The sequence below is a fragment of the Typopeltis vanoorti genome, chromosome 3, assembly GCF_054136105.1.
Source record: "Typopeltis vanoorti isolate ZY-2024b chromosome 3, IOZ_Tvanoo_1.0, whole genome shotgun sequence".
NCBI lineage: Eukaryota > Metazoa > Arthropoda > Arachnida > Uropygi > Thelyphonidae > Typopeltis > Typopeltis vanoorti.
The window spans coordinates 63,714,366-63,738,614 of record NC_143551.1 but is presented as its reverse complement, the minus strand read 5'-3'; the positions used below and the strand labels follow the sequence as shown (position 1 = coordinate 63,738,614).

Sequence of the window (24,249 nt, the reverse complement as noted above, 5' to 3'; positions counted from 1 at the left end):
CTTTCTTTTAGTGTTACATGGTGATCAGCATTTATGGATTTTAGAACCGTGTTATAACTATTTTTATTATCCCGATGTTTCGATCTTCATATCAAGACCATCATCTGGAGCATACGCAAATATACAAGACAAGCTGAGTTACATTACAAAGATAAGCTAGAGAAACAATGATTTGATCACATGTTATTCTACTGGCATGACCTCTAGTGGAAAAAAAAAAATTATAAATTACGTTAAGCTAGATTTAATTTAAGAAAATGAATCCTATATTTCAGCAGTGTCACATTGCCATCTTCATGGGAACATACAACTATGACACGTGCATGCAAGCACTACAAAAAGCAAATGAAGCAGAAGAGAAAAAATTACCGTTGTTCCTAGAGTCCTAAAGGTTCCCTCCTAGCAGGCTATATTGGGTTGTCTTGGCTGTTGGGCTGAAGTTCTCAAGAATGCAAGCTTCCCAAATTTGGGGCAGTCTTATGCACTCAAATTTGTTGAGGTTTGGAAAGTTTTTTAGAGCTGAGGCTGATTCCATGCACAATCTTTTATATTTAAATTTGTTGCAGTGTATTAACGTGGCTTTCTTCCAACGTATTCTATGGCTGGTATCCAGAGCATGGTCTGCAAGCCCAGAGTGTCTGTACTGGTGAAACCGGATGTAGTCTTTGTGTTCCGAAATCTTGACATTTGCTGTCCTGCCTGTTTAGCTAAAGTAGGACAGTTTACAGCTGCAAGGGACCTGGTATACCCCAGATGTCTATAATGGTGCAAGTTCTCTACTGTTAGTTTTTGAGATACAGAATTAAAATCCTTAGGTTGTGGGTGAAAACCCTAAATGCCTGTGCCAGATATCAAATGTCTCAGGAACCAGCAGTAGAAAGATCTTGAAAAATGTTTCCCTATTTGGCAACCAGCCTATTTACAAGAATGTCTATAATGGTGCAAGTTCTCTACTGTAAGTTTTTGAGATACAGAATTAAAATCCTTAGGTTGTGGGAGAAAACCCTAAATGCCTGTGCCAGATATCAAATGTCTCAGGAACCAGCAGTAGAAAGATCTTGAAAAATGTTTCCCTATTTGGCAACCAGAATCAGACCTATAATGATCTTTCTCAGGCAGCCTAGTGTTATGGATGCAAACATTTCTACAGGATTATTCTGTAGAAATAGTATTTGAGGATGAACTTTGTCTTATACAATGTTATATTCTATTATATTATTTAATGATTTTTGTAACAGATTTTTCTGATTTATATTTATTATATTAGGAAATTTCTTAATATTTGAGATTGCAGTGTAATATTTGCTTACTAGTATTTTAATATTAGCAGGTTTTGAAAAATACATTCTTTTGCTCATCTGTGATGAGTATGAACTTTTAGTTTACAAGTAAAAAAAAATCAGAGGAAGAGTTTCAGTTTAATAATCAGTTTCATTTACACGATACCAATTCTGTTAATAGTTTTTTGGAATTCTTATCACATCAGTCATACTGCCAGGTAACCAATTAATTGTAACACAGCAACCTAAAATAAAATAATATACATGGTGGAGACAGCATTAATTTCTTACCCAGTGATGGAATATGCAGAATATGACTGTCAATAGTAGTTCAGAAAGAAGTACTTATTTTCCCAAAATATTGCCTTTATATTGATTTTAACCTAAATGTTTTTCAGTTGTTTTCTGAGTTCTGCCATGTCCCCTCCATGTGGGGCACCTGTTCGTGGTGGAAGAGACCTCCCAGTGATGGTACTGGCCCTTTTCATTCTTCCTCTTTTTCTTTGCTTTTCTTCCCGTATTCTTCGCTCTACTTCTCTTGAGTCTTTTTCACTATCCTTTTTTCCAGACCACCATCACTGGGATCCAACGTCCTGCTGCCATGTTTGCCGTGCTGTGCAACCCATGGACATCCGGAAAGGGGGATCCTAGTAGTCTTGCACTACTTTGGCCCCTGCTTCTGCAAGACAGGCCTGGATAGCCCAGCCAGGATCAATCGGCTAGTGGGCTTGCCTGCAAGGGTCAACGGTCGGGATCCTAGGCTTGCTGTAGTGCCAGTATAGCATCCAGGGTAGCCCTGGTGCACCATTCCTGAGTGCAGTCATTGCTTACCAGGCAGTGGGTGTCCGTGTGTGGCTCCCTGGTGAGTGGGAAGCTCTGGCACCAAACCAAAAACTTCTTGAGCATGAATCCTTCATCCTCAAATGTTTCAGGGGCCCTCCAAGTACTGATAAGATACAGCATATGGAAACAGAAGTAAGAAACAAAAGATATATGATGCTAACATAAATGTACCAACATTTTTAATCATTCATGATACAGGTGAAAAACCAATAGGGAAAATGTCACACTTTTATTCAAAAAGGTTTAGAAGGACTGGCAGGACCTCCCAAAACTGTGACGAAATTGCGTTCTGGTGATGTCCTTGTGGAAACATTGTGTCAGCAACATTCCGAGAAATTACTGAGAGCAACAACAATCGGTGGAATAGAAATTACAGTAACACCTCATAAAACACTTAACTCCTAACACTTAACTTAACACTTAAGCAGGGTATCTCAGCTGTCCTGTTAGGAATGTACATCCCTAACTCACTGAGATGCTTTAAATATCAGAGATATGGACATGCCTAAACTGCCTGTCATGGTTCTACTACCTGTGCTCGATGTGGTAGTAAAGAGCATGATAACAAATCTTGCTGCGCAAAAAAAGCTAAATGTAAATGGTGTGCCTTTAATACATATGAGCTTAGAACATAGCAAGTGGAATGACATTTTTCGTTTATTTACTCTGTTAACTATGAACAGTAATGAAAACACTAGACAACAACCCTTGAAGGGATCCAAACTAATTCTTAAGTAATGAACTAAACTAACCTTATGAACCTGAATATTGTATAAGACAGCAGAATGGAATATATCGTCAGTTAAGGGCTTCCAAAAGCCCACTTGTGCTGGATGATTCTGTTCCTTTAGAAGAAACTGATTTTTTTTCTGGTGCCAAAGAAGTTAAGACACCATGCAGTCTAGAAAGGCTGAGTGAACTGTCCTTACTGACAAGTGTAGACACCCTAAACCTTCATGGTACTGCAGGATCTTCCCTCATTACAAAATACCTGCCCAAAATTGCAAATGGCTACCTGGAGCGAGGTTCCAGGTAGGAAGTGGAAGGTGTATGCATGTTAGTAGGACGTTGCAGTTGAAAAATTTCAGGAAACGAAAGCTTTTGAGGACAATGGGTTTGCACTTAGTGAGTTGCAAAGCTGCTAGGTTATCTACAGTTCGGTGTAACTGCAGCTGTCAGTCAGAAATGCTTCCTTGTGCTTTATGCGTAGGACTTTACAACAACATTCAATCTCTGGATTCAGAAGTCCATGCCTCTTCTTGAAAGGATAGCACTTTTGGATCCATGTTTACATCCTGTGTTATCCTTTGAACATGATATACCTTTGGCTCTTCATTTTGAGTCATTGTTAAAGGCTAGTGATCCCCATCATTCTACAGCTAAACTTGGAGCCTCTGTGAGAAAGAAACTGAAGCTTTCTGCAAAAGCAAAGGAATTTAGTGACCCAGCACGAAAACACAGCTGCAAACTTGCTAAAAATGCAGCACAGACACTTCTTTCCTCAGCCAAATTATGCAGAAAATACGGTGGAAACAAACATACCAAGCAGCCAAGAGAATTTGACATTGTTGAAGAACACAGTGAAATCAAGTGAGAGCTCTAATCTAGGTTCACCAGTGCCATCTCCTTCTTCATTTATTGATGATGGAATATCATTAAATAATTATTCAGGTGGCACTCTATCTGGAAGATCAAATTTACTTCAAGAAATCAACAGAAAAAGAAGAGGAGAGAATGCTTTTGACATTAATAATATAGTTATTTATTCCATATAGTATTGGATCTTCTACAAGAGTAGAAAAGTTGCAGTATAAAGAAATCCTAACACCAAAGTGGCGAATTGCTGAGGATATTCCACCAGCTCCTAAAGATGATGCTACCAAAATTGAAGAGAATGAGGCAGATGATATCTCAGATGAATCATTTCTGATACGACATCAGAGGTGTGAAGAAGAGGAAAAGAAGCAATTTTTAGGATTTTTACACCTTCCATCACATGGACAAGCGATTTAGAGGACGATTTGAAAGTAGAGCAGATAGCAGTGGTGCCAATACTCCAGAACCCACCATCACCTCATCAACCAGATGTCCTGGGTCAGGATTCTAATTCTGGGCCTGCAGGGGGCCCTTATTCTCCTGCAATATCTCTTCCTGAGACTCCTATTCCACTTTCATTTTTATCTGATGATTCCCAATCGTTTGCCTGTACAACCTCTGTATCTCGCTTAGAAAGGAAACGTGCATCAATCTTTTCAAAACATGAACAATCCAGTGAAGAAACTAAGTTTCAAGAAATCGAAGATGTATATATTCCACCTTATGAACCACGTGTGTTTCCATTATTGGATGAAGAAATGCTAAAAATTTCGCATCACCATGAAATTTACAATCCAGTTGAAAACCTTCGCACTAAAGATCCCAGCAGTCCGGATTCACCTGGAAATTCATCTAGTACAAGCTCGGCAATTGAAGAAGACCCAACAGATCCAGAGTGGACTGTCATAACACCTGATAAAGGACCACTGCAGTTTCTAGTGTGTAAATTAGCTAAGAGATAGGTTATAGCACATTAAAAAAAATGGTTTAAAAATCTCGCATTAAAATCTTACGATACCCTAAGAAGCAGGGTACAAGTGAAGTGGAACAGGAAGACAGAGTTCAAGAGCTTTTCTGAGTTTCTTCAGAGTGTTTAGAGGAAAGCTAATGTTTTTATTTAAGGGTATCCGCTTGACCCATTCTTCATTCTTTGCATCAGATCGAAATGTTTGGTCTTCACAGAAAAGTTATTCCCAACAAACAAATCAAATTATCAAGTGTGTATAGTGCTTGACTTAATGGTGCACCTGTCTAGTGTATCCTCTATTGTTGGTGACCTAGTGTTCAGTAGATATTGGTACCAAAAAATTATTGCCCTTCCTGTGATGTGTTGTTCTTTTCAGGTACTGAGCACTTCTCCAATGCATCATCACACTACTTCTGCATTAACTACAGCACACCTGTTACATATACCAATGTAGCCAAAGTGTAATGTACAGTAACAGTGAATGTTCAGTTAAATTCATCTGCTGGTGAGTTATAGGACACACCACTGTCATGTACTTATGTATATATTTGCTGTTTACTACAGTTTATTTTCTGCATTTTTCTTTACATTGCTAGTGTAAAGTCAGTCAGACGATAGTGATTGAAAGTTTACTTTAATTTTAATGTCATTGTTAGTCTAGTTCATTACTTAAGAATTAGTTTGGATCCCTTCAAGGGTTGTTGTCTAGTGTTTTCATTACTGTTCATAGTTAATAGAGTAAGTAAACAATAAATGTCATTCCACTTGCTATGTTCTAAGCTCATATGTATTAAAGGCATACCATTTGCACTTGTAGTGCTACATTTAAAAAAAAAAAAAATGTAAAAGCTAAATGTGCCAACTGTCAGGGAGATCATCCAGCTTACTCTCGTGCATGTCAGAAATGGAAAGATGAAAAAGAAATACAAAGAATGAAAGCAGAGCAAAACATAACATACCAGGACAGGATGCAAAAAAGAAAGCTAGCCACTATCACACCTGCTCTGAGATCCTCTTATGCTAAAAAAGTGACAGTAGCAACTCAAACTTGTATGTCTGGTCCAACATCTGATAATTTCACCATATCTGCACCTTATGATCACAAGTACTTCTCTGTTGAGTGCGATCACATTGACCTATGGCCTTACTCCAGAAACAACTCCAAAAATGATCCCACTCGATGAAAACTCACTTGTCAAAAAAATTATGGCAAAAATATCACTTAGATTAACCACCAGATCAATGTTCCCTCTAATTTTTTGCTGTGAGTGTGCACAGAAATTTGCGTGTGCAAAATTTGCCTTCTTTTGAAAAGTATGTGCGCACCCATATGAGTCACCACACTGATCATTTAAGCAAAAAAGTTAAAAGATTTTAGTTCACTCTTTACCTTCTGGTGTCAATGGGACGTCAGCCAGGTCACCCCCAACTCCCCACTGTGTGTGGGAACATGGTGGGGAGTTAGGGTTTTATTTTTAATTGTACTTTAATTTAAGTTTTTAAAAGTATTTAATTATTTTTATTAAAATTATGAAACCATTGGTTTAATTCGTCATGATCTTGAACTAATTTGATCAGCCAACCACGTTTGGGAATTTTCCATGAGTCAGGCCTGAGATGTAAACATACTGCACACCATTCTATATGCTAATTAAAAATGACACATTTAAGCCATACCCCTTTCACTTTGGCATCAAATTGCTAGCCTCAAATAGGGTTACTGTTAATAATTTATAAGTTTTGTGCAACTTCGAGAATGTAATAAAAAATGCGAGGTTATAGGCTTGAGCATTGCCGAGTTACCGTATTTTTTAAAGAATTTATAGGTTAATGTTTAAGTGGAACTTCTTTAATTAATAAATTTTAATTTCATCTTGAAAATCTAGTATGCGCATATTTTTTGCTTTGTGCACTAGTTGTAAAACACGTGTCCGCACAGCTTAGAGGGAACATTGCACCAGATACTCCCACAGAAAAAATACCCAGTGAAAGTAAACTGAACTTACCAACTGACCCTAACACATCAGACGTATTGAATACTCTACCAGAGGAAGAGATGAACGCTGGCCATCCATACTTCTCCAAAACAATTGATAAATATAAATATGACAAAGGTAAGCCCTCAACCTCCCAAAAACCAGACAAGTCTATAAAACCAAGACAATAGGAAAATTTGTACAATGGAACATTCGTGGATTTCGCCAGAATGTCGATGATATCAAGATTTTTTTTGCAGAAACACAAACCTTTTTGTCTACAGGAAACATACTTAAGACCCAATGAGGATCCCACCTTTAGGAATTTCACAAGGATAGAACTGGAGGCGGTCCTGCTCATGGAGGAGTAGCTATCCTGGTGGGCAGTCATACTCCTTTCCATCAGGTCCAACTTAATACTTCTCTGAAAGCAGTAGCGATTCGCTTCTCTTATTACAGTATGTTCAATTTATTTACCACCAAGTGCTGAGTTAAATGAAATTGATCTGGATAACCTTATCTCACAACTGCCTGAACCCACACTTTTGATGGGTGACTTTAATGGTCACAATACTCTATGGGGTAGTGCCAACACTAATAGATGAGGTCAAATCATTGAAAGAATTCTTGATAATAATAACCACTCCCTTTTAAATAATAAACTCAATACTTTCTTCCGTATGCCTACCCGTTCATATTCTGCAGTTGATCTTAGAATCTGCTCCCCTTCCATTCTTCCACTACTCAGGTGGGATGTTGAAGAGAACATATATGGAAGTGATCACTTTCCTGTTCTCTGCACAATGTCTTCACAGGAACCATGTTCACCCACACGGATACCTATATGGAAAATGGACCAGGCCGACTGAAACACTTTTTCTCATCTTGCAAAATTTAATGCTGATGCCATCAGTCAAACGCCTATCAATGAAGCAGTAAAATATATAACAGAGTGCATTGTCTAGGCAGCAACAGCCTCCATCCCAAAAACATCATCTCGGTTTCCACTCTAGCCAAAGCCTTGGTGGAACCCAGAATGTCAGACAGCCAAAAAAGATCAACACAGAGCATGGGATATATTTTGTAGATATTCCACCACATCAAACCTTATAGCTTTCAAGCATGCTGTGTAAGGCATCAGAATCATAAATGATCATGGGTCCAATTTACTACATCAATTAATCAAATGACCAGTACAAAAATTGTATGGGATAAAATCCGGAAAATGAAAGGCAGATATAGAACACATTGTTTGTCTATCTTAGACCATAATGGAAGTGTTATTGCTGATCCCAAAGCCATTGCAGACACTCTGGGAGAAAATTTTACCAGAATCTCGGCAACAGCTTCATATCCTCCTGAATTTTTAATTCTGAAAGAACAACAAGAGAAACAAAGGCTAAATTTTTCTACCAATGTTCTTGAGCCATACAATTAGCCATTTGTTAAGGAGGAACTAAAAAGAGCTCTCCTACTATTTCACCCTAGTGCAGTAGGGCCTGATGACATCCATTATGAAATGATAAAACATCTACCATCATCTTCTATGGATCTCCTTCTCTTACTATACAATAGAATACTTGCAGAGGAAGAGTTTCCAAATTCTTGGCATAAGTTAATTGTCATTGCTATCCTAAAACCAGGAAAAGATCCAACACAAGTAAATAATTATTGACCCATTGCTCTAACCAGCTGTCTTTGTAAGATACTAGAGAAAATGGTTAATGCCAGACTTTTCTGGTATTTAGAAAGCAGCAATCTTCTCTCCAATACACAATGTGGATTCCGTAGACATTGTTCAACTTTAGACCATTTGGTTCATTTAGAAACTTGCATAAAAGATGCATTTCTGAAGCAAGACACCTTGTTTCAGTTTTTTTTTTTTTTTTTTTTTTTTTTTTTTTTTTTTACATGGAAAAGCTTATGACACAGCCTAGAGATATGGCATATTAAAAGACCACTATAACCTGGGTCTTAAAGGACACCTTCCTGTATTTATTAAAAACTTTCTTTCCAGGCGAATTTTCCAAGTCAGAGTGGGAAATACACTATCTCAATCATATCATCAAGAACAGGGTGTTCCCCAAGGCTCTGTCTTAAGTGTGACACTTTTTGCTATTAAAATTAACTCACTCACCGAACAGCTTCCTACCACTGTAGACAATGCTCTATATGTTGATGACTTCACAATTTACTGCTACTCCTATAACATGAGGGTAATTGAAAGACAACTTCAGCAAGCAATTGGTCATTTTTCTCTGTGGGCTCTTAGTAATGGGTTTAGGTTTTCAACAGAAAAAAAGTGTCTGTGTACACTTCTGTTGAAAATGCACTCTTCACCTAGATCCTGAATTAAAAATGGGATGCACTGTTATTCCAGTAGCTACAGAAGCCAAGTTCTTGGGACTGATCTTTGACAGTAAACTTACATTTCTAGCACACACACATTCATCAACTAAGAGAAAAGTGCAACACAGCATTGAACCTTCTTTGCACTCCATCCTCTACTAAGTGGGGGTGCTGATCGAGCTTCATTGCTCCACCTTTATTGTGTTCAAAGCTGGATTATGGATCGTAAAGTCTATGGTTCTGCAACACAGAGTAACCTGCAATGGTTGGATTCTATCCATCATCAGGGTATATGGATAGCTACTGGTGCCTTTCGCACATCACCCACTCAGAGTCTTTATGTTGAACCAAATGAACCAGCTCTATCACTTCGACGGAAACAGTTGTCTTTTAATTATGTCCTAAAGATAAAGTCTCTCCCAGATCATCTTACATGGACTAGTTTCTTTCTCTCTTTTCTTTGCACTGGAAAGCTCAATACCACACAATTCAAACTGCTATACGTCCTTTTGGTATGCGTGTTAAAGAGATTATGCAAGCTCTTGGTATAAATGTTGACAACATTGCTTACACTAAACATAACAGCATCCCTCCATGGCAGGTTTGCACACCATCCTGCAACCTCTCACTTTGTCAGCTACAGAAATCTCATTTATACCTCCAATTGTTTAATACACACAGAGCAGCGCACTCTGATTTCTTGCCTATCTATACTGATGGTTCAAGAACTAATACCTCTGTTGGCTATGCTGCTGTGTTTCCTGACATTATTATCTCCAACCATATCCCACCTGATTGTAGTAATTGTACAGCAGAGTTACATGCCATTCAGCTTGCACTCGTTCATATAAAAGAAAACTGCTACCAAAAGTGTACAATTTATACAGACTCATTGAGCTTTTTACAGGCTATCTCCTGTCCTATGTATAATCCACATCCAGTACTTCATGAGGTGTTACACCTGTTTCACAAAATGAAAATCCTTAATTTTGATGTTCAGTTGTGCTGGATTCCCAGCCACATTGGAATTAAGGAAAATGAGGCTGCAGATGCAGCTGCTAAATCAGCTCAAACTTTCTCCACATACTGTTTGACAGTACCATATGCAGACTATAGACAGTTTATACAGTCAAACTAATTGCTCAATGACAGTCATCATGGCAGGAAGCATTAACAAACAAATTATATGACATCTCACCTCATCTTCCTTATCCCTCTTTTACCTTGTGGTGTGAAGGGTTAGTTAATCATCAGACCTCAAACCATTCACAGTATAAGGTGGTCAGCTCTAAGCCCCGTGTATCCTATGTTCGTAGTGTTGAGTTCTCGAGGCCATTTGCCTGCTTTGCAGGATGAAAAACTCCAGGATAAACTGGGGAAAAAACCCTACTGTCCATGCCCAAGACTGGCTAACTTGGCTATGACTGAGGAAGATCCTTCAGCTCCTCATGTCACTGACAGGAATCAAACCTAGGACACTCCTTCCCCAGGCATATGGTCGTGAAGCGCACAACCACTAGACTAACCATGCTGAAATTAAGCATTGGCATTCTAGTCAACGAATAAAGAGAAGAGAGGAAGTTGTTCTCACTAGGCTCCGCATAGGTCACAGTCATCTTGCACATTCTTATTTACTGAGAGCTAATGACCCTCCCATGTGGGAAAAATGCATTACACATCTCACTATTTATCATATACTGGTAGAATGCCAGCACTTTTGCACGAGAGAGGAATGAAATTTTTGCCTACCTGGCCAGACCATATACACTCAGGCAGATGCTGACAGACTTGGGCAGATTGCACAATGCTTTTAATTTTTTACAAAGAATTAATTTATACATGTAAATACTGTATTTACATATATATAGCAATACAGTATTTACTTTATATGTAAATACTGTATTGCTTCACTTAACTTTTGTACATATATATTACAAAATATGTAATGTTTTGTGATGTATATCTGTAGAAGTTGAGTACTAATGTATATATTATTCATTAATTTAATTCTGACCAGTCATGTATTTCTGTAGCCTTGTGTTACCTTGTTGTAATTTTGTTAATATGTAAATACCACACTGCTAAACTTAATTTTTATGCATACATATTGTATAATAATTATTAACTAAATAAAAAATATTAACTCTATTTATTACTGTAATAACATTTGTTGTAAACTTATTGTAGTAATCTTATATGTAGATACTGCATTCCTTGGCTTGGTGTTGTACATGTATTTTGTTTATTAACTTGTATTGTTGTCTAATTATGTACTGCCTTAAATGCTGCAGTAATTTTGTTTGTATGTAGATACTGCATTGCCCAGCTTAACTTTTGTGCATACATATTATTTACTATTTTTTTTGACTAATTATATATTGCTGTAGGACACCTTGTATATTTGTGTAACCTTCTTGTAATTTTGTTTATATGTAGATACCACATTGCCAAATTTTATTCTTATGCATGCATATATGGATGTAAAAAAAAAACATCTGTTATATTTTAACTATATGTAGATACTGCATTTCTTGGCTTGGTGTCTTGTAGATGCATTTTGTTTATTTAACTTGTATTGTTGACAATTTTTGTACTACTGTAACTTTTAACCTTGTGTGTTGCTGTGCCCTCTGCAGCAATTCTGTTTCTATGTAGATGCTGCTTCCACAAAGTAGCATCTACATAAACAATTTTCTATGTAGATGCTGCAATTTTCTTTAACTACTTATGTATAGTTGTAACCTTAGTATGACACAGTATGACCTTCGTAGTTTTTGTGCCAAATAAACTATAAACCAACCAACCATGCTGTATGACATCACTAGCCCTGTCTGTCTGACTGACAATATTTCAGAGCCAGTCAGAATTGAGAGGTGCACTAATTTTTAATTTTTTTATTACTGAAAATAGAGTCAAAGGCTTCAGTGAAGTAAAATTATTCAAAATTAAGTGGATGAAAAGTGAATAAAATGGATAAAATTAAGTGAAGCCTGTTGGCTCTATTTTCAGTAATTGTATTTGTGCACCTTTTTTGGCAACTCGTACAGTAAAGATATAAGTTCTGACCATTGAAACCTTAGTATTACATCTAGGTCTACCTACTCACTGATGAGACCTCAAAAAAGGTCAAAACCAGTCTGGGTATTGACCTTCTCTCATAATGTAGAACAGTAATACATCTCCTAGGAGCTGTGTTTTACATTATGGGAAAATACTACGAACAGTGATCGGAGCTTACTCCACCTTTACTCTACAAGTCACCCTGCATTGCACTACAGGTGTTGGCTTATGCTTGGATTCGTTGATCTTTATATAGTTTTCTATATTCGACATGAGACTCTTAGATTAGATTTCCTATCTTTGAGTTTCTTATTCGGCTAAGAAATAATGTGGTATTTTATCCACTTAATTTTGAATAATTTTTTTATTTTATTTTTATGTTGAGCCCCATACACAAGAGGTTGGTTGATCATCCTATAGTACATTAGTACTGTATACGGGTAGTGGGTTGGGAAAGGAGAACCTTGTTTACATGTAATTTAAAAGACTGTATATTGTATTTCTTGGGAAACACAACAGGGGAAGACTGTTCCACAATACAACAGTTGCAGGGATGAAGGAGGGGGGGGGAGGAACTTGTTCTGTGGATATCAAGGTGTGCTGTGAAAGGATGTTGGGCAGTAGATGTAAATGTTTCAATGGACTTAGTATTGAGTAGGGGGAATTATTGATGCTCTTTCATATGAATATTTGCCATGGAAATATTTATAGAATACACATAGTGTGGAAGCCAAACATCTGTGCAAAAGTGGGGGGGGTGAGTTTGTAAGAGATGGGTCATTAATAAGTCTAATTGCCCTCCTCTGTATTGAGTCAAGCATTGAGGGAGCTTTTAGGGGGGGGGGGGGGCACCCCATATGTGAGAGCAGTATTTAATAGTTGGGTGGATTTGTGATTTGTATAAAGCTTTAAAATTTGTATAAACAGCTGTTCAGGGACAAAGTAACATCTTGAGCAAAAGAGAAATCCTAGTTGGTAGAAGTTTTTTCACTTGGCTATGCTACCAATTACATATTTGGTTCAATCCTTTATCCAAGTGTAAGCAAACAAATTTTGCACCTGAAATATTTTCAGGACTAGGGAAACTCATTGTAAAGGTGGTATAAGTTCTGATCACTTGCCTTAGTACCACAAGGAAATGTGCTTTGCATTATGGGAGATACTAAGGCAAGTGATCAGAACTCATACCACCTTTACCACAAGTTGCCCCAGTCCTGAAAATATTTCAGGCGCAAACTTTTGCTTACACTTAGATAAAGCATTAAACCAAATATGTAATTGGTAGAAATCCTAGTTTTTTAGAAGCTGAGGATGCAATAGTTGTGATGTGTTTATGTCAGGAGATGCTTGATGTCAGGGTAATTCCAAGAAAAAAAATCTCAAATTGTCTGGAAATTTGGATGTTGTCAAAATTTGGATGTTAGCATTAAAGTTGACGAGGTTATCTGAACACCATTAGAGGATGGATGGCTTGGAGATCAGAATTGAGGGAGGTGGTGGTTGATGTTCTGTGGGTTGAGTTGAGTTGTGTAGAGTAAGGTTTATCAAATGAAAGGAAGGAGTGCAATGTGCTGTCATCTGCAAAACTGCATATTGAGTTAGAGGTCAACTGAAGTAGGTCATTGATATATATATATATATATTCCCCCATAATGTATAACAACATACATCTCCTAGGAGTTATGTTTTACATTATGGGAAAATACTAAGGACAGTGATTGAAGCTTACTCCACCTTTACTACGAGTTGCCCCAGCATGTACCTTACCTTACCTATCCTCCTCACTCCCTGCAGAGCACAGGGCCTTAACCATTGACTTCCACCTGACTCTATTCAATGCTTCTTTTTTTATCTCTTTCCAGGAACGTCCCAGCTGCCTTGCCTCTATTGCTAGTTCTCTTCTCCATGTTATCCTGGGTCTGCCTCTCTTCCTCTTGCCTTGGGGGGATTCCATTCTAGTGCAATTTTTGCTATTTCTTTATCTGGGTTCCTAATTGTGTGACCTACCCAGTTCTATTTTCTTTTAGTGATTTCATTTCTGATGCTAGTTTGACCTGTTCTCTCCCAGAGTTCTATGTTTGTTATTTTATTTGGCCAGTATATTCCTAGTATCTTCCTCAAGCATTTGTTTATGTAGACCAGTATTTCATTTTTGTTTTCCTTTGTTAGTGACCATGTCTCAGTTCTGTGTAGTAAAACTGGTTTAACATTAGTGTTGAAGAGCCTAATTTTGGTTTTTAATTTTATTTCTTTGGACCCTGAAATTTTCTTCATCATATTGAATGTCACCTGTGCTTTCTGGATTCTATTTTGAATGTCCTGTTTGGTTCTTACTTATGTGCTGATCACTGATCCCAGGTAAATAAAGTTATCTACCTGTTCCAGTGTTTTCCCTAGTATTTCAAAGACTAATTCTTGTTTGGGGTTTATCTTCATTACTTTGGTCGTCTTGTTATGATTTATTTTCAATCCACATTAATTTGCTTCCCGGTTTAAACTATCTATTTTCTTTTGGAGGTGTTGATGGTTTTGTGCCAAAAGGCATATATCATCTACAAAATCCAGATCACTGATTTTATTTGACTATCCCCATTGAATGCCAATTCTTTCTTCAGATGTTTTCCTCATCACCCAGTCAATGACAATCAGAAAGATGGTTGGGGAGAGTATACATCCTTGTCTTACTCCTGTGTTTGTTGCAAAGGTTCTGATAGTTTGCCATTATTTATTATTTGGATTTTGGATTTTTCATGAGTTTTCTTTTTATATTTATGATTTTCTGAGGAATCCCTTAGTGCTTCATTAACTTCCATATAGTCTTTCTGTCTATGCTATCAAATGCACATTCGAAGTCGATGAATCCCAAATATAGACTACTCTGCCACTCTTGACTGTTCAACAATTATTCTTAATGTTATCATCTGATCAATACAAGATCTGTTTGGTCTGAACCCAGCCTGTTCTTTCTTCAGTTTAGTTTCAATTTCTTGTTTCATTCTTTCTAGCAAAATTCTAGTAAATACTTTAAGTACAACATTTAGAAGTGAAATCCCTTCCAATTTTTACAAAGTGTTATATCTCTCTTTTTTTTTGGCAGTTTAACCAGGAGTCCTGTATTCCAGTCTTCTGGCCATTCCTCCTTTTCCCATATTTGATTAAATAGCAAGTGTGGCATTTCAACAGTAGTGTTTATATCTGCTTTAAGCAGTTCAGCCTGTATATTGCCATTCCCAGCTGCTTTTTTTTGTTTTCTTTACTGCATGAGTTATTTCTAGTTTAGTTATAGTTCCTGTATTTATTTTAAGTATTTCTTATTCTAGGTTATCTATTTCTCTATTTAAAATTTCTTGGAAATGTTCTACCCATCTGTTTTCTATGTCTGCTTCATTTGTGAATAACTTTCCTTGTTTATTTTTTACAGGCCCTTCTCTTTTAAAACTCTTCCCAGCTAGCTTTATTGTTATCTCAAACAACCTCTTTGGGTCAAATTTACCTGCTGCTTCTTCAGCCTCTTGACATATTTCCTCCAGGAAAACTCTTTTATCTTTCCTTGCACTTTTTTTACCTGTCCATTTTTAAGCCTGTATCTTTCATTTATCCTATTTCTTTTGTTTTCTTCTGTACTTTGCAGAAATGTATTCCATAAAGCTTTCCTTTCTTCACATAATTTGATGGTTTCTTCAGAGATCCATTGTTTGTGATTCCTACTCTGCCTTCCCAGAACTTCTTCGGCGGTACTATTAAATATATTCTTTATTTTTTCCCAGTTCTCTTCAATGTCTATTTCCTTATGTTGTTCTACAAGGCTTCTATATTTATTCCTTAATGTTACTTTATATTTGTCTTTTGTATCCTTGTTTTTCAGTTGGGATATATTGTATTTAATTCTTTGGTTCTTGCCTTTAAATATTTTTCTTAGTTTCATTTTTATTTTTGCAATCAATAATAAGTGGTCTGTTAAAGCATCTGCACCTCTCCAAACTCTTACATCCATCAAAGAGGTTCTCCAAGGTCTGTTTATTAAAATATGGTCTATTTGGTTTTTGGATTTCTTATTAGGTGATATCCAAGTCTGTTTATGGATGTCTTTATGTTTAAATACAGTTCCTCCTATGATCATATTATTGAAAGTGCAAAAGTTTTTTAGGATTTCCCCATTTTCGTTACAGTTTCCTAAACCTTCTTTTCCCATTATTCATTCATATCCCACATTTACTATTTCCTACTTTTGCATTCATGTCACCTATAATTAAAAGCATATCTTTACTTTTGACTTCATCTACTTCTTTTTGCAGCATGTCATAGAAGTCTTCTTTCTCTTCTGTTTTGCATTGTTTGTTGGTCCATATATGTTTATTATAGTCACATTTCTGTATTTAGTTTTAAATCTAGCTTTGATGATTCTTTCAGAAACTGGTTTCCATTCAATTAGTGCTCTTCTAGCATCTGTTGTTAGCATGAAAGCTACACCTTTGCTATGTGTGTCATCTTCATTCTGGTTTCCAGAATATAAAATGTATTTGTTTGTTGTTAGTTGGATTTCTCCGCTACCATTCCATCTTGTCTCATTTAGACCTAACATTTCTATTTTGTATCTTTCCATTTCTCTGGTTAGTAAGTTAGCTTTTCCACTTTCGTACAAAGTCCTAATATTCCAGCATCCAATTTTGGTTAAAGGTTTTGAGCTAAAGAGGCTTTTCCTTAGAGTTTTCCACCTGTCAGCTTCCCCAATGGGGCTTTCACTGGCTTGCTTCTTTTCCCCAGCACTTCTCCCTCTTGGTTTTGTGTCTGTTTTCCAACAATGGTTGAGGTTTCTGTAGCAATATGTTCTTTCCATATTATGTTTCTAGCCACAAGTACAACCCTCCACCTTTCTCATCTGGGCTTGGGACCGGCAATGGTGGAGTTCCAGCATGTACCAGGTGTTGGCTTATGCTTGGACTCGCCAAACTTTTATAGTTTTCTATATTCGGCATGAAACTCTTAGATTTTCTATCTTTGAGTTTCTTATTCGGCTAAGAAATAATGTTGGATTCAATATCCACTTAATTTGAATAAATTTACCTCGCTGAAGTGAAGCCTATTGGCTCTTTATCTCAGTAAGTAATATTAGAATTTATGCATAATTAATTTCTTAATTCCAGAATTATTATTAACATGATTATAAATGTGATGTTTACACTAAATTGTTTCAGCACTACTTTTACTGCTCAAGAGAAGCTGAAGATTGTTCATCAGACATTTGAAGAAATTAATAAAGTAAGTATCTGAATGCTTGACTATATCCCACTGATAATGAATCGGTGGATAATGAAAGAATGTGTTTAAAAATTAATAGAATAGAAGCAGTTGCATGTATAGACTTAATTACAGATGTACAAATACAATAATAAAATGCAATAACATTTTAAACTCATGGCTTCTTGAGTAAATCAAGAACACATGAATTTAAAATAAAAATGCTTTATTACTTTCTTAAATTTCACTAGTAATCTTAACTAGTATCATCAGAACAAAAACCACTCTGCAGAGCACTTGTTTGTAGTGGAGGGGACCTCCCAGTGATAGTACTGGCTCGTTACTTTTCTTTCCATATTCTTTGCTCTACTTCTCTTGAGTCTTTACTATCCTTTCTTTCAGGCCACCATCACTGGGACTCAATACCCTTCTATTTGATGTGTGGTGCCATCCATGAAAATTGGGAAAGGAGGATCCAGGTAGTCTTGCACTGCTTTGACAAGGTGGGTAGTTTTGAATGGTCTGGCCAGGATCACTTGGCTAGTGGGCTTGGCTGCAAAGGCCAGTAGTTTTGCAGTAAGTCTCTCCATGAATAGTTCTGCCATTCCACTCCTGAGTGTGGTCATTGCTTGCTGGCCACCTATGTATGGTGAATGGAAAGCTCTGGCACTGAAAAAAAAATTCTTTGAACATGAATTCTTCATGCCTCAGATGTTTTGGAGCTCTTACAAGCTCCCAACTAAGTAATGATACCATAAATACATCATTTGATAACAGAAAAAACAAAAGATATGTGATACCAGTATAAACATACCAGTGTTTCTGTTCATCTGTGCAACAGTTGAGAAGGGAATAGAAAAACTGTCATTCTTTATTCAAATAGGTTTAGAAGGATTGGAAAGATCTCTCAAAACAGTTAAGAAGCTACATTCTGAGAAACTGCTGAGAGCAATTCTTTCTTTTAAGGTTACATGGTGGTCAGCATTCATAGTTAAGAATTTATGAAGACACAACACACATGTTAAAATAATTATTTAATGTTAGGAAAGTAATATTCGACGTTTCAACCTCTGTATTAAGGTCATCATCAGGAAAATACATATAAGATACAAGTTACATGCAAAGTAAAATGAATCTAAGCTGCTTATTAATCTTTTATCTAGCCTGACTTCTAGTGAAAAAAAACTAAATTAATAATATTAAATAAAATAAAATAGAATTTGAAAGAAAAAAAAATGATAAGTATAAGAATAAATTAAAAACAGAACTACATTAAACATTTCTAAAGTCCTCTCATATTGAGATTTTCTTCTGGGCTTGTTCAGGTTGCTATATGGGTTGCAGATGGTTCCTTCACATTCTTGGAATTTTAGTCCATTTTTGTTCATGTTTGGATTGTGTTTTAGCATTTCACAGGCTTCTTTGAATTTTCTCTCAAACCAGGTTTTGGTGCAGTGTAGGGACTTGGTGCCTTTCCAGTCAATTATATGGTATGTTTGGAGTGCATGGTCCGATAGGCCTGTTTTTCCATGAAACCTATCAGACCACGCACTCCAAACATACCATAGAATTGACTGGAAAGTCCCTGCACCGCACCAAAACCTGGTTTGAGAGAAAATTCAAAGAAGCCTATGAAATGCTAAAACACAATCCAAATATCCAAATCTGAACAAAAATGACAGATTAATCATTCCAATAATGTGGAGGACCCATCTGCAACCTGAACATGCCCAGAAGAAAATCTCAATACGAGAGGACTTTAGAAGAGAGTCCTTTAGAAATGTTTAATGTAGTTCTGTTTTTAATTTATTTTTATACTTATCATTTTTTTTTCACTAGAAGTCAGGCTAGATAAAAGATTAATAAGCACCTGAGATTTATTTGTCGTATAATGCAACCTGTGGAGCATTCATGACTAAACATGCACATGTAACCATAGTAATAAGGTTTTTTTAATAAGTAAATATCTCGTTCTAAGTATTATAGGACATCTTCAGTACAGTTAATTCAAACAATACTAGGAATTACATACAGTTAAGGCACATGCTTACAATCTCTATGCATGTAGTAGCATGTTATAGAAATAAATTAAAACATATCTGAAAAAAAAAATGATTACATTAAAATGAGATAACATATAAAATTATGTTACACAATTTAGAATATAATACACAATTTCCTAGACTTCAGGATAGGAAGAATTCACAATTCTTCTGCTCACCATCCATCTCAGAAATTTGGCATCATTAATAACCAGAGCACACAGATTCTGCTTCTCCGAAGGTTCTTTAAACCAAGAATTGGAAATAATCAAAAATACCACCATACAAAATGGATACAATCCAAAAATAATGCAAAAAAATCATCAGTCACTTCCCCGCACATCAACCTAGACAAGAACAAACCCATAGGATTCCCGTACCACATGTCAGGCATCTCTGAATGTCTTTCAAAAATTTTGAAGAAATATAAACTGGCTGCTACCTACAAACCATTCAACCAAATCCACAATTTGTACTTTCTCTTAAAGACAAACTTTCACCTCTTATGCTACCTGGGATGTACGAGGTCCCATGCTCCTGTAAATGGTCCTCCTATGGACAGACGGGTAGATCCATCAACAAACGCATTTCTGAAAATCAAGACCATATCTGTCTCATCAAACCACAGAAATCTGGACTTGCACAACACGGAATTGAAAACCCAAACCATAGGATCCATTGGGAAAAAACCAAACTTCTACATAATCTCCATATAAACATGAACATTTATATAAAGAAAGTGCTGAAGCCCTATGTCACAGACCTAATTTGAACCGTAATGACGTTCTTACTATCCTAAAGTCTGGGAAATTATCATCCTAAATTGTGTAACATAATTTCATGTTATCTCATTTTAATGTAATTTTTTTTTTTTTTTTATCTTTGTTTTAATTTATTTCTATAGCACGCTACTGCACGCATAGAGGGATTCCATTGTAAGCATGCACCCTAACTGTATGTAATTCCTAGCATTGTTTTGAATTAACTGTACTGAAGATGTCCTATGATACTTAGGATGAAATATTTACTTATTTAAAAAATCTTATTACTGTGGTTACGTGTGTATGTTTAGTTAGATTCATTAGATTACCTTTGTAAAGTGCAGTGGCATGTAACTTGTATCTTATACGTATGTATTTTCTGGATGATGACCTCAATACAGAGATCGAAATGTCGAATATTACTTTCCTAACATTAAGTAAAGTAATTATTTTAACACTCGTGTTGTGTCTCTCCATAAATTCTTAACTATGAATGCTGAGAGCATTCATAGTTAAGAATTTAATAATCTACTAAGATGCTTTAAATATCAGAAATATGGACATGCCCAAACTGCCTGTCATAGCTCTACCACCTGCACCTGATGTGATAGTAAAGAGCAATAACAAATCTTGCTCTGCAAATAAAGCTAATGTGTTAACTGTCAGGGAGATCATCATCCAACTTACTCCTGTGCATGTCAGAACAGAAAGAAATACAAAAGATTAAACCAGAAAATATATCATATTAGGATGCAAAAAAAAGAAGCTAACATGACTTATCTGTCATGAAATCCTTTTATGCTGAGAAGGTAAGTCAAGAAAATATCAATAGCAACTCAAACTTTTATGTCTATTCTACCATCCAATAATTTCACCATACTTGAACTTTTATGATCATGAGTGCATCAATCACATTACCTACAGTCTCACTTCAGAAACAACACCAAAAATGGTTAGATTCTTTGAGGGACCATCCCCTCCCCAAAAAAAAAAAAAAAAATTGGCAAGGATATCACTTAAAGATAAACCACCAAACACTCCTACAGAAAAAATGGATATTTCAGTATCCATTAAAAGTAAATTAAACCTACCAACTGAACCTGACACATCATCTAATCTAATGGTGATGTATTGAATATTTTTCCAGAGGACGAGATGGACACTGACCATTCGTACTTTCCAAAATCAGCTGATAAATATAAACCTGACAAAGGTAATCCCTCTATCTCCTAAAAAGTGGAAGTCTGCAAAGCTAAAAACAATAGGAAAATTTTTTAATTGGAACTCATGAATTTTACCAGAATATGAATGATATCAAGATTTTGCTGCAGAAACTCAAGCATTTCTATTTCTGTCTACAGGAAACATATTTAAAACCCAGAAAGAACCCTACCTTATGGAATTTCACTGTTGTACTCAAGGAACAGAACTGGAAGCAGTCCTGCTCATGGTGGAGTAGCTATCCCAGCAGTCATTCGTACTCCTTTCCATCATGTCCAGCTTAATATTGCTCTGGAAGCAGTAGCAATTCCCTATCTGTGAGCTTTTGGATTACAATATGCTAAATTTATTTATCACCAAGTGCTGCTTTAAATCAATCTTGATAACCTTTTCTTGCAACTGCCTGGGTCCATACTCCTTATGGATTACTTTAATGGGCACAATATGCTGCAGGGTAGTGTACCTTAACATTGAACAATTCCTTGACAATAATGACCTCTCCTGTTTGGATAATAGACTCAATACTTTTTTTCCATATGCCTACCTGCTCATATTCTACCTTACAATTGCTCACCTGTTGTTTTTCCGCTTCTCACATGGAATATCACAGAGAACAGATATGGAAGTGATTATATTTCTGTTATTTGCACAGTGTCTTAACATGAACCATGATCTTCTACACGGATACCCCCATGTGGAAAATGAATCAAGCTGACTGCAATACTTTCCCATCTTGCAAAATTTAATGCTGATATAGTCAAACACCTATCAGCGAAGCAGTAAAAGATGTAACAGATTGTATTATCCAGGCAGCAACAGCCTCGATTCCAAAAACATCATCTCAGTTTCCACTTCATTCAAAGCCTTGATGGCACCCAGAGGACCAGCCAGCCAAAAAAAAAAAAAAAGATCAAGACAGAGCATGGGGTATTTTTCATATCCCACCACATCAAACTTAATAGCTTTTAAACATGCTCAGGCAAAAACACGTTATGTGAGATGTTAGTCAAAAACAATCTTTGAATCTAATTTACATGACTGATTATTCAAACAACCAGTACTAAAATTGTATATGGGATAAAATCTGGAAAATAAAGGCAGATAGAGTAGACCCCCCCCCCCCCAATCTGCAATTTTGCTTTCTGCGGTTTAAGTTACCTGCAGTTATTCCTGGTCCAAAAATATTAAATGGAAAATTCCAGAAATAAACAATTCATAAATTTTGAATTGCACGCTGTTCTGAGTAGTGTGATGAGATCTCGTGCATTCCAGCTCTGTCCCACCTGGGATGTGAATCATCCCTTTGTCCAGTGTATCTATGATGTACTGTATATCCTAGTTTCCCTTTAGTTACTTAGTAGCCATCTCGGTTATCAGATCAACTGTCATGGTTTCACAGTATTTGTGTTACCCTTAATTAAGTAACCCTTAATTTACTTAATAATGGTCCCAAAATACAAGAGTAGTGATGCTGATAATTCGGATATGCCAAAGGAAGCTGTAACTTGCACCTTTTCACTTACAGGAAGTAAGCGAAAAGGTGCAAGTTCTTGATTTCATAAGGAAAAAAAAAATCATATGCTGAGGTTGCTATGATTTCATTCACATTCATATAACTTTTATTACAGTATATTGTTATAATTGTTCTATTTTATTATTAGTTATTGTTGTTAGTTTGTTACTGTGCCATTGCTATCTCAAAACCAGGAAAGGATCCAACACAAGCAAGCAATTATCAACCTATGGCTCTCACCAGCTGACTTTGTAAGATATTAGAGAAAATGGTTAAATCCAGATTTCTCTTTTATTTAGAAAATGATCTTCTCTGCAATATACAGTATGGCTTTCATAGACATCATTCAACTTTGAACCATTTGCTCCATTTAGAAACTTGTATAAGGGATGCATTTCTAAATCTTTGACATGGAAAAAGTTGGACACACACTGGAGATATGGCATATTATAAGACCTCTATGACCTGGGTTTCAGAGGACACCTTCCTGTATTTATTAAAAACTTTGTCTAACTGAATCTTTTAGGTCTGAGTGGGAAGTATGCTATCTCAGCCATATCATTGAGAACAAGGTGTTCCTCAAGGTTCTGTCACGAGTGTGACACTTTTTGCTATCAAAGTAAAATCGATCACTAAACAGCTTCCTTCCATTGTGGGCAATGCTCTGTATGTTGATGACTTCACATTTACTGTCACTCATGTAACATGAGGGTAACAAAAAGATACTTCAGCAAGCAATTGATCATGTCTCTCCATGGGCTCTTATTAATGGGTTCAGATTTCAGCATGAAAAAAAAGGTGTATGCTGAAAATGCACTCTTCATCCAGATCCTGAGTTAAGAATGGGATAGCATTATTCCATTAATTAACTATACTATCCCATCAACTAAGAGAAAACTGCAAGAGAGCATTGAATCTCCTTTGCACTCTATTCCTCTACTGAATGGGGTGCAGATTGATCTTCTTTGCTTTGCATTTATCATGCACAGACTATCGTGTGAATAGTCTATGATGATTGGATCCTACCTATCATCAGGAGCTGCTGGTGCCTTTCACATATCACCTGTTCAAAGTCATTATGTTGAAGTAAATGAACCAGCTCTTTTCACTAACATGGAAATGGTTGTCTCTTAAGTATGATCTAAAAGTAGTTTCTTCCAGTTCATCCTATGTCGACTAGTCTTTTCTCTACATCAGGAGGCTCAGACTGCCATCCTTTGCTATGCATGTTAAAGAGATTATGGAAGCTATTGGCATGAATGTTGATAACATCACCTGCACTAAACATAACAGCATTTTTCCATGGCAGATTTGGCTCTCCATCTTGCAACCGCTCACTTTATCGCTTACAGAAGTCTTATTCTCCATCATCTGTCTACCTACAGTCATTTAATGCACATAAA

The 24,249-nt window shown here is 36.4% G+C and overlaps 1 protein-coding gene across 4 annotated transcripts in view; it reads left to right on the top strand.

Annotated features, from left to right (window-relative positions):
• Nucleotides 1–24,249, top strand: part of Als2 (Amyotrophic lateral sclerosis 2) — a 550,533-nt gene that overhangs the window by 484,265 nt on the left and 42,019 nt on the right. For all 4 annotated transcript variants that reach the window (XM_090415655.1, XM_090415656.1, XM_090415654.1 and 1 more), the window contains exon 26: nucleotides 17,267–17,330. In XM_090415655.1, coding sequence (XP_090271781.1) covers nucleotides 17,267–17,330 — 64 coding nt within the window. The remainder of the gene's footprint in view (nucleotides 1–17,266; nucleotides 17,331–24,249) is intronic.